Raw genomic sequence first — 17924 nt, 5'->3', positions numbered from 1 at the left:
TGTCTTTGCTTCGTTACACATTGTGAAATAAAGCCTGGAGCTCTGCAGATGTGGGAGCTGAAAGTTTTATAATTGTGTTTGTCTTCAGGGAATAGGCTAACCTAGCATGATGTAATATTAGCATTGTAGCTCACATACATAGCTGTGCTACATTTGCCGCTCTTTCATGTTACGTTGTTGTATCTAACATATGCATATGGACAAGTGCAGAGTTACAATGTAGATGTGAATAATGTTGATGATAAAGTGCACAATAGCGCTTCTTGGAGATACACAACTCATTAGCGCAAGCATAACTCATAACTCAACTACAGGTACACAATACTGCGTGTACCCCAGTAGCAGGTAGCAAAATCACTTTTAAACTGTTTGAATTCCAGCATCAAGACTAAACAACACACTTGCATACACACTATTGTTGGTCTTCTGGTCAAAAATTGTTAAAAAGTAGTGTATAATAGGATCTTCAGGTATGTCTTGCATCTACTAACTACAACATAGTTGGACGAAATGACACTTTGACGTAGGGTTGTACGGTGTACCGCACTAGTATAGTATCGCGGTACTAATGAATCAAAAACGGTACTATAATCTGTTTGAAAAGTACTGGTTCCCGGGCATGACGGCGCATCGTCACGTCATGACATTGATGGATTTACGAGCAGAGGAGCATGTTCGGCAGCGCGCAATCACGGACTACTTACAAACAGACAATGTGTGTAGACAGAAAAGGGAGAACGAACGCATTTTGGCCTTAAAAAATGACGATAAAGGTGAAGCTATAGCACTGAAATGCCCTCAGGAAGAGGTGATTTAAGACATGGTTAGCTAGCTAGCAGCGAACATCCATCCGTAGTTGGCAGTGTTTTAGCTTCTTCTAAATCTCTAATCATCGCCTCCATGGCGACAAATAAAAGTAAGTTTCTTATAAGTATCATCCCTGCAGGACGAGGAATAGCTAAACATGCTTCAATACACACCGTAGGAAGATACAACAGCTCACCGGCGTCACCGCTAACAAAAGCTAGCGGGCCTGAATGTAAACAAATGCCATGGGTGGATCTACACCTGACATCCACTGTAATGATACCAAGTACAATAGCGTATATAGTCGATACAATGATGGCATCGATAAAAATGTTTTTCCTCTTTTTAAAATTCATATTATGTTTATAAACTCGGGAAATACGACCCTGGACACGTGAGGACTTAGAATATGACCAATGTATGATCCTGTAACTGCTTGGTATCGGATCGATACCTAAATTTGTGGTATCATCCAAAACTAATGGAAAGCATCTAAACAGAAGAATACGTGATTATTGCATTTGAACAGAAGTGTAGATAGAACATGTTGAAACAGAAAATAACCAGATATTAACAGTAAATGAACAAGTTGATTAATAATTCATTTTCTACTGCTTGTCCCTCTTAATTTTGACAAAATAATAAAATGGAAAATAACACAATATGTTACTGCATACGTCAGCAGACAAACTAAGAGCCTTTGTTTGTTTACTTACTACTAAAAGACAAGTTGTCTTGTATGTTCACTATTTTATTTGAAGACAAAATTGTTCTTCGATTGCAATAAGAAACATATGTTTAATGTACAGTAAGATTGTTTTGTTAAAGAAAAGCCAATAATGCCATTTTTTTGTGGTCCCCTTTACTTAGAAAACTATCGAAAGGTATCGAAAAGTATCGAAATGCATTTTGGTACCGGTACCACTAGCAAAATATTGGTTTCGGGACAACCCTACTTTGACGTCAGCAATGGGTTTTTGTTGCAACCACAAACAAATAAAAACATTTTAAACTGTAACACTTCTATATTAACTACGGGTGTGCTTTTCTGATATTGATATAGATCCTATATCAGCAAAAATATATCGGATAATGGATCTATATAAGCTCAAATACAAGCAGTCCTGCAGCGCAGTTACTTGTGCAAAGATCAAAAGCCAGTTAACATCTAAATGTCCTCCAATAAGCATCATGTATGTATTTGTTGCAATAGTTGACATCCGTCCCAATGACATGTAGTTCTAATAACAGTACCTGGGTGTGTGTGCCAATGTAAAGCGTCTTTGCAAGGCGATGCTGCGGTTCACCAGGAGCTTGCGAAACAGCAGAGGAGAGTTGCGAGGCGAGCCACAGGGCGACATCCTGGGGGATCCGCAAGGCGAGGCGGACGTTGAATGCGGTTTCAGTTTGAAGGACTGCGAGTTGCTGAGTGAGAACGGACCCGTCTCTCCCGAGCCAACTAAGAAGGCCTCACTCATGTTGGCCTAACATAGAGCTTGACTACAGTCGTCCAAATGTTGACTTGCAAATCAGGTAGTCCATCTTAAAGTACCTCAATAAAATTGTCAAAAAAAGCCGGTAAATGTAACAAAATCTATAATGTTGCACGTCATGCATGTTTTCTGCAGACTCTATGAGGGGGCACAGGCATGAGTGCTGAGAGGAAGCCCTCCCTACTGCTGCTGGTGGTGTTTACAAAGCACTGAGCCCTGCCTAAATATGGCCAAGCCTGAATTATAGACGTCATCTAATACCGTAGGTGATTGCCTGTGCCCAGCAACCACTTCCTGCAGAAGACAACTAGCAACACCAGTCGGTTTCCTTCTTCAACACATCCGTGTGCAGACATTAACCAGTGTGTGCAGACGAATACCAGAGCAGTTTTGTGTCAAGGGTCAGCAGCTGAGATAGGGGGTTTCCTTGTGGTGGTGAGTAGGCCCCTCGCTCTAAAAACAGCCTGATCAGATAAAACGATTGAGAGAAGCATGAAAATGTCATCTCAACTTTTACTTTTCTCTCGAGGGAAAGCTGCTTTCCGAGCAGGTTCAGAGGTGGTGGAAAACTAAATCAATCTCCCACTCCGACCAATGCAGCAGACATCCACACAAATATCATGCTGTCAATGTTTGTTGTAGGGATGTGCCAATCTACAACCGATCAGTATCTGACTTTCTTTTTTTTTTTTTTAAATAATGTATTCAACATTGTTGATTAATGCTTTTTAATGTGTAACACAGATCACCTTTGACTGATATTGTATTTATTTTTAGTCCCTCAGCTGACAAGCAACTAAATATGTGTCTCCATACACAGTGGGGGAACAGCTCCCAAAAGCTAATATTGATCATCTCCATTATTGCAAGTAAACTGCATTTCTTAATATTTTAGGTATCTTTATCACTCGAAGACGAGGAGGCTAAACATGTTACACACCGAGAGAGAGCGGGAGTAGGCATGATAATAGCTAAGCTAGCTGCTAAGCTAGTTATAAAGAACAGATGAAATCAGTGCTTAGTAAAGTTTAAGAAGTGTAGATAGTAGGGGTGTAACGGTACGTGTATTTGTATTGAACCGTTTCGGTACGGGGGTTTCGGTTCGGTTCGGAGGTGTACCGAACGAGTACACATGCTAGCAGCGACCGGGCTAGGACAACATGTAAAAGCCAGAGCTGGAAGACCCTCCCGCCTCGTTAAGATCTCCCGTTTGGGAACACTTTGGCTGCGCGATACAACAATGGAGGACGGAGGTTTGCCGACATTGTTCAGCAGCTGCTTCTAACAACACGTCAAACAAGTGTTGCACCTTTCCTGCTTCCGGCTCCCAGACCGTAGTCGAGGAGCGCAGGGGAGACACTCCTCCAGGGCCGATGTATTTTCGGGGGCAACACCCTTCACTCTACCCGGCTGTGGGTCTCCACAGCTCCGGACTCCAGGGTAAATGACGAGTCCGGCGATTAGTTGCAAATCGTGGCTTTATTGAGGTCTAGCACACAGCCAATCCAACAAAACACTAGCCACTCCCCGCACTCACGCTACCGCTCCCTCACCTCGCTCGCCCACACACTCACCTCACATGCTGTCACATATTAAAGGGCCACACACACACACATACGCTACTCTCATAACACATGCTAACCCATTTGAAGCGTCACCACCGCATTCAAGCAGCCTCTCCTCGGCGAGTCAGGCAGGGCTATAGCAATAACAAATGTTTTTATAGCAGCAGATATAAGTCCATATTGCATTAAAAAATAGATTTTGACCCACAAATATGGTGGAAGAACAATGAGCCCATATATCCTCTTACTGCCAAGTTAGCCAGGCTGGGGGGCGGGGGGGAATAAAAATTAATCTGAGGCTGAGTTGACTTGAAACTGTTTAATTTTGCACTTTTCATATGTAGAAGAAAAGTTTTGTAATTTTATTTAATCTGAGCAACAACTTGAGGCAGTTTAATGTTGATTAAGGTGGACCCCGACTTAAACAAGTTGAAAAATGTATTGGGGTGTTACCATTTAGTGGTCAATTGTACGGAATATGTACTGTACTGGGCAATCTACTAATAAAAGTCTCAATCAATCAATCAATCAAAAAAAGCACTTTATATGTAGAAAGGTTTTGTTAAGAAACCATTCTGAGCCTTATCTTATTTAGTTGTTATTTTATATATGTTGACCACATTAACCCTGGCAATGGACCCTGTGTGTATATGTATGTTATGCCATTGTTTACAAATTTGGTAAATAAATAACCAAAACATTTATATTTTGTTGTTTTCTTACTGTACCGAAAATGAACCGAACCGTGACCTCTAAACCGAGTTACGTACCGAACCCAAATTTTTGTGTACCGTTACACCCCTAGTAGATAGAACCACGTTACAGAAAAAAAAAGACGCTATTAACATGAAATAAACATATAGATTAATAAGAGTCTAGAGAGAGGATAATATAACTACAACTGTTGGTGTGTCAGCATTGTTGCAGTCAGCAAGAAGAGGGCATACCGATCCATAATCAAGCCATAAATTGGTGGTGTCGATACCAAGGGAAGTATAGTATTTTTTTGTTAATGTTACAAATTTAGAGAGTAATTCCCTGGACACCGAAAGACTTGTGAGGGCAAAAATAATTTTTAATAAACAATAATTATAGTAATTTTTACTTTTTGTAAGTTATTGTGTACTACAATACTGACTTTGTTTTGATCAAAACAATTTATGTAATAAAATAAAGTAAGGAACTAGTTAAAATATTGTGCTGATATTGTTAAACTGTTCAATAGCACTGAATAAATACATTGAAAAATGTAGAGTTAATACATGTGATCGGTATCGGTATTGGTGTCGGCCAATATCACTCATATTTATTGGAATAATTCCCAGATTGGAACATTCGTAGTGTGTTGTTCCAACTGTTACGACGTGGCATGGTTGCCGTAGTTGTGACCCCACGATGCGGAGACAGGAAATGACGTGCATGTAAAATGAGGTATTTATTCACCCATCACATATAGCTGGTGCAGCGGGGAAGTGCACAAAAAGCATAGGGCAACCTATACAGGTTCAACGCATGACACATACATGAAACAACAAACAATGATCTGATGCTGGCATATAAAGCACCCTAATGGAGATTGGCAGCAGGTGAGTATCCTAATCACCAAACAGAGGCAGGAGTGTCAATCAGTGCTCACTTTAATGAAATATATTACACAGGCTGCAGAAAGACATGGAGTATAACAAATGTTTCGGCAAACAATATACAGTATTGGCAAAAAATAGGGATGTGACTCGCTATTTAATATATGCTTCTGGCCTGTCAATCATTCTGAGTATTTCCACCAATTTAGATTGCAGGGAATTCACAGTGTCCTACAACCAAGTCGCCATATTGCACCAAGTTATCGGAGATGAGCATTGAGACGGCCACGGAAAAATCAGTGGAATCGTTTTTAGGTGTGTTGGGGCATCTGTAATGCGGACAAACAAAATCCGGAGATTTTGGAAGGAGACAAACTCATCCCATTTCCAAAACCCAAGACAAACTACGAGAAATGGCTTGTGGGAGACAGAATTTTAGCAGAACATCCCTTTTGGATCCTAAATTTAGGTGTGTAAAGTCAATCTTAAAGGGGAACTGCACTTTTTGGGAATTTTGCCTATTATTCGCAATTCTTATGTAATACAAGAACACATATGTTTTTCTTTTTTTAATGCATTCTAAATAAATGTTAGCAAAAGTCAGCTAACAATGGAATCAATGAGGGTTGCTCGAATTCGTCTATAAAGCACTCTAAAAGACCTTCAAAAACCTCCATCAACGTTTTATATATGTGTTGTAAGTATATATGTAATGTAGTAACAGGCACATTCACAATAACATGTAATATTTACATGTTTTGTCCATTTCAAACATACGGCGGCGTATTTATTACACAAACGCATCACCACATTCACCTTTTTCTTCAAAACAACTTCTATTCATGCAGACTTCATGAGAGCCATCAATGATTACTTTGGGACAAATGATCCTTATATTTTTGAGTCTGAATATAAGGCGGATGATCAACAAGTTTTAGAAGCTGAGTGCCAAACAGATCCAGCTAAGCATCATGTAGCAGAGTCGCTTAGTGCTAAAAAAAAGTAATGACATAATGAAACAATCACATACTGTACAATGTCTTCTCTCACTGGGATGCCAGTAGCACTAGTGGTACACGTACCACGATTTAAGAATCACTGATCTAGAATTAACTTTTACCAGAAACAAACCAAAACATTATCACTGTTATGAATGATGTCCAATTTAAAACGGCATTATGGGATAAAGCACGGGCATTTTGAAAAAACATTTTCTCTACATTCAAAGATGAGAACAACAAAATGAACTACACTGAAATCGGCATATCAAACTGCAAGTAGGATTCTTGTAATGTCGATGACACAAAAACAAAAATCCACACAGTGCTCACTTTTGAGTAGCATGGATTTTGGGCAACACAAAGAGTCATTTTTAGATGCAGAGATAATAAAATAATGCATGACTGAAGTGATGGGACACACTGACAAAAAAAAACAATAAAAAGAGGAATAAATAGCTAAAATTAGGCAACTTCCCGCCTCTCAAATTCCACAGAAAATGAACACACAAAAGTACTAGCTGGTGAGCTAGTTAAGCAGCTGTGTTATGGAGTAATAATGCAGAGTGTATTGCCCTTAAAGGGGAACGGAACTTTTTGGGGAATTTTTGTCTATCGTTCACAGTCATGAAATCCATGACGACGGATGGATTTAAAGAAAATGCATTCTAACTTGTAAATAAACGTAAATAAAAGTCCACTTACATCGGAGTCAATAGGAGGTCCTCTATTTCGCCCATAGAATCCAATAAATAACCATTCAAAAACCGCCAACAATACTCCATTTACATTTATGAGTGATATTGTTATTATAGTCGCTAACGTACACTATTTATAGTGACATGCTCTACTGGCGAGGTGTTTCCTCACTTCCTTGCTCCCTGGAAGTTTATTGTAGATCATAAATCATGCATCTCACCTGGACAGAAGAAATCTGAGGATGTACTCCGACAAGTTGGTACACTTTGAAACGAAAGGACGCTATGTCCTTTTGTTTGTTCTCACCTCCAATAGTTTAATGAAAAGCTCAAGTGTATGTGTGATCTGTAAGCCACTTTATTCACAATGCGTATCACTATATTTTGAATGATACTAATTGGATTAAGATTGTTTTTTTATAAGTGTTTGCCCACGCTTCTAGGTCATAGGTCATGTAAGGGAGAACCAGGGAACAGTATAAAAGTATACTGTTACATAAAAGTATCACGCCGTCTGCTAAGAAAAATTCTGGCCCTTGGACAAATTTGATTGAGGAGCTCTCACTTACAGTACACATACTTTGTAGGGTTCAACTAAAGAAAAAAACTGGCACATTTAACTAAATGGCAAAGACTACTTCCTGGCTACGGCAACACCGGCAGTCTAAACACTACTGCCATCTAACGTTTTGGAATTGCAAGTGAATGCGAATTATTCCATACAACGCTTGTAAAGGAGACTAAGAAGTACATGAAGAACATAACCTAAAAAACGGGTGATAAATGTGACTGTGGTGCAAGATTTACACCAAAGCATATCCAATACATTTTATCTAGACCACAAGAAAGGGTTTGAAATGTAAATAAAAATCATCATAGGTCCCCTTCAAGCAACCAACACTGATTAACACATAAACACACAGAAAAGCACAAAAAATTGATACTGTTGAGTACCGGTATAGGGAAATGGTATTGTGCATCCATTTTCTACTGCTTGTCCCTTTTTGGGGTCACGGGGGGTGCTGGAGCCTATCTCAGCTGTATTCGGGCGGTACACCCTGGACAAGTCGCCACCTCACAGGGCCAACACAGATAGACAGACAACATTCACACTCACATTCACACACTAGGGCCAATTTTTAGTGTTGCTAATCAATCTATCACCAAGTGCATGTTTTTGGCGTTGGGAGGAAGCCTGAGTACCCGGAGGGAACCCACGCAGTCACAGGGAGAACATGCAAACTCCACACAGAAAAATCCCGAGCCCGGGTTTGAACTTCTCAGGACCTTGTATTGTGAGGCACATGCACTAACCCCTGTACCACCGTGCTGCCGAAACGGTATTGTGTTAATTCAAATGTGAAAGGTACCCATCCCTATGTGTCATACGATCAGTGTTTCAGACAAAGCTGCTCCACGACTTTAGAAATGGTCCATATCGCATTCTCGGACACTTGCAATGGACAAAAGTGGAGAAAATAATGACTACACACAAAAAACATTTATGAGTGAGATAAGACGGCATCTCTTTTTTTCTGTGACTAATGCTTGGATTGGGACTATTTATTGGAGTGAGTCACACATCATTCCTCCTCCCACCACCAGATCCGACACAAAAAAGCTGTCACAAAAAGACACAATTCATCATCCAGCACACATACATACACCTGTGTTAAATCACCCAAAAAGGCCTTGAACTCTACACTTACACACAGCAAGTTTATTTTCCTCAGAGCTTTTCTTATTTAAAACAAAAAATTCACCTAATTATGTAATTGAAAATTACATTAGAAAAGCCTCCATATGGACACATCATGAACACTGTACAGTTGTTTCATTATATTTCCAGCTGTTTCATTACAGCATGTCCAAAAAGGAGTACAAAGAAGCAGAGTTTATTTAATCCTACCCCTGTTCATGTCATAGCAGTTTTAACCATTTGTTTGTTCTCCATTTGTAAGACTACGGTGAATAAATAAATGAATATACAATGTGTACGGTAAGTAAATAATTGTTTACTATAAAAACATTTGGAAACAATCTGAGTATTGTAACTTCTGTTTATCTATGCAGTATGCACTGTTAATGCTCAATAAAGCTTATTATTTATAAAAAAGAAAAGAAAAAAGCATGTAGGTGTTAAAAAACCCAACATGCAACCATATAATGCAGGTGATACATACTAAGTTGCCAACTCACTATCACTCGCTGCACCAGTATGTCCTCTGAATTTGAAAGGAAAATGATGCTGTAAATAAAGCTGAAGTGTTTTTGTAGCTCAAAAATTATTATCAACATAACATCCTTAGCAGATTAATAATGTGGTTTGTGTTGAAGCGTGGCTGAGTTGTGAGAGTCTATACCTATTCTCTACGTTCAGACCCTCACCATTCTTTCCGTTCAGGGTCTTGGGTGAGCTGGACAAAACAACCATTCAGACTCACATTCACACATACAGACATTTTTGAGTCTTCAATTAACCCAGCATGCATGTTTTTGGACTGTGGGCGGTATTGGAGTACTCACAGAATAAAAAACAGTAGTGTATTTTGCAGTGGTGCCGTCATTAAATTATACGTGTGTATTCAAATTTGTGACTAATGCATAAACTGAATATAATGTGCATTTTGTTAGATGTTTTCATACCTGCAAAGAACCTACACAAGCACAAGAAGAACAATCCCAGGAGCTACTTGTTGTGACTGAACCATGCTGCCTGATGTACTGTTGAAACAGTAGGTTGCAGTCAATACATTTGAGTATTAAAAAAATACACAAGGATATGCTGCCAATAGTACCAGGGCAGTGGCAGCCAAGCTTGAAGCCAAATGATAGAACAAAATCACATCAACATTGTAGTAATCAAACAAACAAAATCCATGCGGTGCCTGCTGAACTGTTTACAATAAAACTGACTGCATGCTTCATTATTCCTCATTATCATTATTATTTTCTCATCTCACTGAGTCCTCAGCGATCATATTCGATATGACTTCAGGACATTTACATTTTTCAAAGTGAGGACTGACTTCTGTTGTTCTGATGTAACAAATAAATAATTGTACAGCGGAACACCAGAAGTCTGCTTTAGTATCCAAGTACAAGCAGATAACAGTAAGTCTTATAACAGCAGTCTACTGTATACGAATGAACCTTGAACCAAACCGAGGCTATGAACTCTTCCACCGCTTCACCTGATTTCATCACTAATGTGGAATGGCAATGTCTCATGACTCAGACGCCGCCACCACACTCTACATCCAAACATCTGTCAGGTTCTGCTGCATCACCTTGGCAACCAAGAGCCTCTCAGTTACAAACTGTTGCAGTTCTTTGAACACCAGAGCAACCTTTTATTTAAGATCCCCGCTTTTCAGTGGTTGCTTCTGCATCATGACTGACCCCCAGTGGTGTATGTTGGTATCGTAGATTTGTTTCAGGGTTCAATTGTACAGTGACCCTAGCTATAAGGCTTTACTTCAACAGTCAGTAACTTAAGCTCAAAGCTGCTATTGAGTTAAAATCCAATGTTTTTTGTAAAACTTCATAACTTTAAAGAGGTAAGCCGAAAAATAATTTCCCCATTCAAACCATTTTTAGAGAACATCAAGTTGTGCAAAAATGACTAAAACACAGTTGCAGTTTCACTCTATACCGGATTTTTTTTTTTTAAAGCATATTCTGTTTGAGTCTGGCTTGGGTGTTGTCATTGGTAACCCTTAGATGCAGTGCCAAAGTGCAGATAGAATGTATGTATTAACAAAAAATAGTGCAGCAGGGAAGAGCACAAAAAAGACTAAACAGTCACATTGAGCATATGCAACATGTATGTACAAATCATCACAAAGCAAAAAAAATTACCCCGCCCAGAACAGACGACAGGGTTCCCTGATTGGGAACATGTGACAGGTGTGTCCTGATTGCCAATCAAGGACAGGTGAGAGAGCAAGTGGTCATAGTACAGTGGCGTAAAATGGGGGTAAACAGGAAGTAGAAACAGAAATAAAACTTAATACATGAAACTAGGGCAGCAACAACTAATCGATTAAATCGATTAAAATCCATCCATCCATCCATTCATTTTCTACCGCTTATTCCTTTTTGGGGTCGCGGGGGGCCCTGGAGCCTATCTCAGCTACAATCGGGCGGAAGGCGGGTACACTCTGGACAAGTCGCCACCTCATCGCAGGGCCAACACAGATAGACAGACAACATTCACACTCACATTCACACACTAGGGCCAATTTTAGTGTTGCCAATCAACCTATCCCCAGGTGCATGTCTTTGGAGGTGGGAGGAAGCCGGAGTACCCGGAGGGAACCCACGCAGTCACGGGGAGAACATGCAAACTCCACACAGAAAGATCCGGAGCCCGGGATTGAATCCAAGACTACTCAGGACCTTCGTATTGTGAGGCAGATGCACTAACCCCTCTTCCACCGTGCTGCCCTCGATTAAAATCGATTATAAAAATAGTTGGTGATTAATTTAGTCATTGATTCGTTGGCTCTATGCTATGCGCAGGGGCTACTTTTTTTTTTTTTTTATAAACCTTTATTTATAAAGTGCAACATTTACAAACAGCTGAGAAACAATAATCAAAATAAGTATGGTGCCAGTATGCTACTTTTTTCCAATAAAATACTGGAAAGGATAGAAATTTAGTTTGTCTCTTTTATCCCATTATTAATCGATTAATCGAAATAATAATCGACAGATTAATCGATTATCGAATTTGTTGTTAGTTGCAGCCCTACATGAAACTAATAATAGTAATAGTCATGTGAAATAATGCACATTTTCTATGTATCGTTGGCCTAAATGAAGTATTTTCAAGCATATGAACTACAAATACCATGATGAGCTCAAACTGATCAGAGCGTGCTGTTCAGTATTGTGGCCACTGATTGGCTCAGCCTCAGGCAGCATTACTATACAGTGGAACCTCAATTTAGGTTCCAGTGTATTGGATGGATTACAAGAGTGTAAATGTGACTATGTGAGTTTTATTCCATGTCTAGAGGGCTCTCATACTGCTAAAAAAACATATTTAGAAGGCTGTAATTTGCTTTTATGCCGCAGCTTTGAAAAGATTTCATTTATAATTAATAATTTCTGCTTTGCAGACGTTAATTTACCACAGTCAGGCCTGGAACTAATTAAGATTGATTAACAAAGGTTTACTGTAGAAGCCAAATATCCTTCACTTTTTGCAAGTAGTGTATGTTCTTCAGTCCTGGGAGGTAATGTTAATTATTACCAGACAGTGAGGAAAAATCAGCACTGCAACATCAACACTATACCAATAGATTTCCACTGCAATGCACCAGACTTCCGATTTATCTACAAGAGCAATATACAATGTCTGCTGGGAGGGATGCATTCGTGCCAAGATTGCCAGCAGGACTAATAAACTAAGTACCAAGGCTAGGAAGACATTGAGAGAGAAGCTGGAAATGTCTCCGTGCAAACTCCTCTCCATCTTCCCCTTCAGGAACACTGGAGGTGGTATCCATTACTAATACAGCTCTGCAGTATAGAGAAGAAATTTGTTCTGTTGTACACCAGGATTGCATCTAAAAATCCAGGGTTACATTCGAAAATCAAGAACTTTTGCTTTTCTTTTCTTCTCAGTGAAACCCAGTTGAATGACCCTGAGGGGGTAGAATTTGGCAAACTATGCCCATCAAGTTAAACAAAATGTTGAGGTTCAAAACACAGTCAAGGATTGGTGAAAGCAAATTGCACGAGATTTCTGCAAATTGAACGCTTTGTCTTTGGCTTTGTGTAGCTGTTTTGCTACACTTATTCCAAAAGATCTACTGAAATGTACAACATTCAATACCGTATTTTCCGGGCTATAGGCCGCCCTTTTTCCAAGCCTTGAACCCTGAGGTTTATACAAAGGTGCGGCTAATCTATGGATTTTTTTTGCTAACGGCCAAATCATGGATTGGATTAAGCAAACAAAAGAAAATGTATTAAAATGATCCACTTTAAGAAACTGTTCAAACTCAGTGTTTACAAAGTACAAGGAAAACTAGTGGGAGTTACAGGCAGTCTAGTTTTTTTTTTTCGTAGGAGGCGCTAGAGCGCAATTTTGAGTTTTGAGGTTCGTTTTTTTTAATAAAAGGCAATTTTCGCAGGTCCTGATGTGTGGGTCAAATATGGTGAGTTTTGAAGCATGTTAAGTGGGTCAAATTGCAGCGCAAAGTGGCGGCGGAAGAAGAAAGAATAATAATAATAAAACCTTACAAATTCAATAGGTCCTTATGTCCCATTGTATAAGGACTCCCTTTGGAGTCCTTATACAATGGGCCATGCGGGCCCTAATAATCCTGATGAACATCTTGAACATTATTCAAAAAGGTGAAAATCTTATTAATCTCATAAAGGATGAATAAAAATATCACAGGTTTTCTGTTTTGTTTAATCAGCCGTTTTACTGCCGTGTTACAGGCACCGTGTGGAAACATTTAGGTATGTAAATAAACATTTACAAAATCGTTCTATATAAATACCTAATTTTACTACGTATCAGTATATATCTGCGTTTTCTCTTTTTTTTTTTTTTTGTCCTGTCAAGCTTCTCGGGCAAATTATATTGTGGATGTGGATGCCCATATCGGCTGTACAAATTTACTTTACAAAAGAGAAGTGTGGGATACTTTTCTCTCTGCGTTTTCTCTTCTAAAATTTGTTGGGTGTGATTTATATACCAGTGCAGTTTATAATCCGGAAAATACGGTAGCTGCTTTTGTAGGGTTATTAATGTTTTTGATATGCTAACTTCAGCATTTTATATTGATTTGACATTGAATTTTTACATTATATATATATATATATATATTTAATTCTATTCAAACATATAATGAAGTCATCACAAATAAGTATCCCAAACTTCTGTTTTGTAAAGTAAATCTGTAAATCAGATATGGGCATCTACATTACAATATGATTTGCTTGAGCGGCTGGACAGGACAGATTAAAAACTAAAATAAAATAAATAAATGTTTTGTTTTCTTCTTAAATGGGAACTGCACTTTTTAATAAATGTGCCTATCGTTCAAAATCATTATGAGGGACAAAAACATACATGTCTTTTTATTAGGATTTTAAAAAATTATCAAAAACGCTTAGAAGATGCGGCTAATGGGAGTCACCGTTGTAACCTTCAAAGCCCTCCATCAACGTTTTGTATACACACTGCAAGTATATATATAATGTAGTAACAGACACGTTCATAACAATATGTAATATGTACAAAACTTACCGTATTTTGGTCATTTTAATCAATGCCGGAAGTAATTACTCGGTGCATTTATTTTTGTTTCCATAGCAGCACACTTCTGACTTCTGGCAACAAATGTTTGTTCCTACTTCCGGAAACAAACGCGAGTGTTTCCTAATCATGGCAGACTTGGCAACATACAACAAAGACCACTATTTTTGGACAAATGAGGATTCACAACCTTATCTTTTTGAAGCCGAATATACTGAGAATGAACTACTGCTTCTGGAAGCAAGTACGAAGGAAGGGTGAGATGTTGAAGCAGACGGAAGCCGATAGAGTGAGGTGAAAGTGACTTTGGCGCTGGAAATCTGGAACTTGAGCTATGCTATTTCGACATAAATGAAGTGCCTACGCAAATAAACCGGGAAAAAACGTCCCGGGCCAGCTGGACTAAACGCACAACTGTCCATCGAATGACTCACACTTTAATATTGATCATGATACATGCAGCATGTCATGCGTGTTATTACAACTAGAGTACATACCATACACTGTCTGGCTATCTGTGTACAAACAAAACAGGAAATGTGGGCTAATACTTTACAGATACTGTAATATAATTGTTCATGTTTTTCAGTCAGTACAGATTGGTGTTATATCGCATTACAAACTCAAAGGCGTTTCGTGCTGACATAGAAGCTAGCTTATCTCTTTCCATAGCGAGCTTATGGCTAATACAGAAGCATGCCGGTGTGTTACTACACAAGAAAAAAAGTTTCTCAGTGTTCGCTCTTACAATAACAACATCGCTGCAGCTTGGTTATTATACAGGTTACGGAACGTAAATTAAGTATTGTTGATGGTTTTTGAATACATTTTTAAAGTGATTTAGAGGTAGAATTGATTGCTCCCATTAGCTGCATTGCTAACCATCAAGAAGTAGTCGATTTTTACATGTTAGAATGCAAAGAAAACCCAAACCTTTTGGTTTCTTGTCTTTCATAATTGTGAACGATAGGCAAAATTCCAAAAAAAAGTGAACTTCCCCTTTAACTTGGGACGTGCCGCGGGCCAGATTGTGGATGCTGGCGGGCCGGTGTTTGGGGATCCTTGCTTTAGTAAAAACCCCGTTTACATATGAGTTGGGAAATTGTGTTAGATGTAAATATAAACGGAATACAATGATTTGCAAATCATTTTCAACCCATATTCAATTGAATGCACTACAAAGACAACATATTTGATGTTCAAACTCATAAACTTTATTGTTTTTGTGCAATAATAATTAACTTAGAATTTCATGGCTGCAACAGGTGCCAAAGTAGTTGGGAAAGGGCAACGTTCACCACTGTGTTACATGGCCTTTCCTTTTAACAACACTCAGTAAACGTTTGGGAACTGAGTAGACACATTTTTTAAGCTTCTCAGGCGGAATTCTTTCCCATTCTTGCTTGATGTACAGCTTAAGTTGTTCAACAGTCCGGGGGTCTCCGTTGTGGTATTTTAGGCTTCATAATGCGCCACACATTTTCAATGGGAGACAGGTCTGGACTACAGGCAGGCCAGTCTAGTACCCGCACTCTTTTACTATGAAGCCACGTTGATGTAACACGTAGCTTGGCATTGTCTTGCTGAAATAAGCAGGGGCGTCCATGGTAACGTTGCTTGGATGGCAACATATGTTGCTCCAAAACCTGTATGTACCTTTCAGCATTAATGGCGCCTTCACAGATGTGTAAGTTACCCATGTCTTGGGCACTAATACACCCCCATACCATCACAGATGCTGGCTTTTCAACTTTGCGCCTATAACAATCCGGGTGGTCCTTTTTCTCTTTGGTCCGGAGGACACGACGTCCACAGTTTCCAAAAACAATTTGAAATGTGGACTCGTCAGACCACAGAAAACTTTTCCACTTTGTATCAGTCCATCTTAGATCAGCTGAGGCCCAGCGAAGCCGATGGCGTTTCTGGGTGTTGTTGATAAACGGTTTTCGCCTTGCATAGGAGAGTTTTAACTTGCACTTACAGATGTAGCGACCAACTGTAGTTACTGACAGTGGGTTTCTGAAGTGTTCCTGAGCCCATGTGGTGATATCCTTTACACACTGATGTCGCTTGTTGATGCAGTACAGCCTGAGGGATCGAAGGTCACAGGCTTAGCTGCTTACGTGCAGTGATTTCTCCAGATTCTCTGAACCCTTTGATGATATTACGGACCGTAGATGGTGAAATCCCTAAATTCCTTGCAATAGCTGGTTGAGAAAGGTTTTTCTTAAACTGCTCAACAATTTGCTCACGCATTTGTTGACAAAGTGGTGACCCTCGCCCCATCCTTGTTTGTGAATGACTGAGCATTTCATGGAATCTACTTTTATACCCAATCATGGCACCCACCTGTTCCCAATTTGCCTGTCCACCTGTGGGATGTTCCAAATAAGTGTTTGATGAGCATTCCTCAACTTTATCAGTATTTATTGCCACCTTTCCCAACTTCTTTGTTACGTGTTTGTCAGGCTTGTCCCTGACAGTTTGACTGTTTTAGTTTTTTCTCTGAGTTTGTCTTAGTTTTCTGTCCAGCACTTTTATTTTGTCTTTATTTCCTACTTGTCTCCCTGAGTGCTGTGTCCCCTCAGCTGTGGCTGATTGGCACCTGGCCACACCTGGTGTCAATCAGCCAGCTGCTATTTATACCTGCCCTACCCTCCAGTCACGGCTGGATCATTGTCATCACTACCTGATTGTCATTGCCGATGTCATTGTAGTGTCTACCTGTCCTTGTCGCTGTCGTCATAACGGTAAGCTGTTCCTTATAGCTATTTACGGTTGGTTTCTCCTAGCTTCTTGTTTTCCTGTTAGCCAGATCCTGTTAGCCGTTTGCTATTTCCAGTTTTTCTGTTTTCTGGTTCCTATTTCCATTTTGCCTGTTCCTAGTTTGTGTTTTTACTTTATTTCGAACATTAAATCATGTTTTCCCGTATAACGCCTTCCGCCTTCTCTGCATCTTGGGGTTCGCGTCCTACAAACTCTGACATAATGATCCAGCCAAATTCGAACCTCGCAGACATGTCCATGGCGGAGAGGATGAACAAGGCTTTGGAATTAATGGGTAAATTAAAGAAAAGTTCGGCCTCATTCCAAGCCCTCTCCCACCCACCCCTGTCGTCTGTGGGCCTATCTGGTGATGTCTGGGATCCGTCCCTTGAGGGGGGGGCTATGAGTGGCTGTGCAGCTAGGGAAGCAGACGCCACCATCATCTCCGGTGGGTCTGCAACCTACGGCGCCACCATGCACTCTGGTGGGCCGGCAGACGCCACCATGCACTCCGGTGGGCCGGCAGACGCCACCATGCACTCCGGTGGGCCGGCAGACGCCACCATGCACTCCGGTGGGCCGGCAGACGCCACCATGCACTCCGGTGGGCCGGCAGACGCCACCATGCAGTCCGGTGGGCCGGCAGACGCCACCATGCAGTACGGTGGGACGGCAGACGCCACCATGCAGTCCGGTGGGCCGGCAGACGCCACCATGCACTCCGGTGGGTCT

At 40.1% G+C, this 17924-nt stretch overlaps 1 protein-coding gene across 3 annotated transcripts in view; it reads right to left on the bottom strand.

The window, feature by feature from the left end:
• The window catches only part of LOC133616537 (3',5'-cyclic-AMP phosphodiesterase 4C-like), a 220554-nt gene that overhangs the window by 94172 nt on the left and 108458 nt on the right, over positions 1–17924 (bottom strand). The window contains exon 1 of one of the 3 annotated variants that reach the window (XM_061975929.2): positions 2062–2882. The exons of the other annotated variants lie outside the window; for them this stretch is intronic. Within the exon in view, the coding sequence (XP_061831913.1) occupies positions 2062–2285 (224 nt within the window). The 5' untranslated portion in view covers positions 2286–2882. Of the gene's footprint in view, positions 1–2061; positions 2883–17924 lie in introns of those variants that run through there. 3 annotated transcript variants of the gene reach the window in all.

This window comes from Nerophis lumbriciformis, linkage group LG14 (assembly GCF_033978685.3).
Source record: "Nerophis lumbriciformis linkage group LG14, RoL_Nlum_v2.1, whole genome shotgun sequence".
Taxonomy (NCBI): domain Eukaryota; kingdom Metazoa; phylum Chordata; class Actinopteri; order Syngnathiformes; family Syngnathidae; genus Nerophis; species Nerophis lumbriciformis.
Note: the sequence above shows the minus strand (reverse complement) of the source record. Positions and strands in the feature narration are given on the sequence as shown.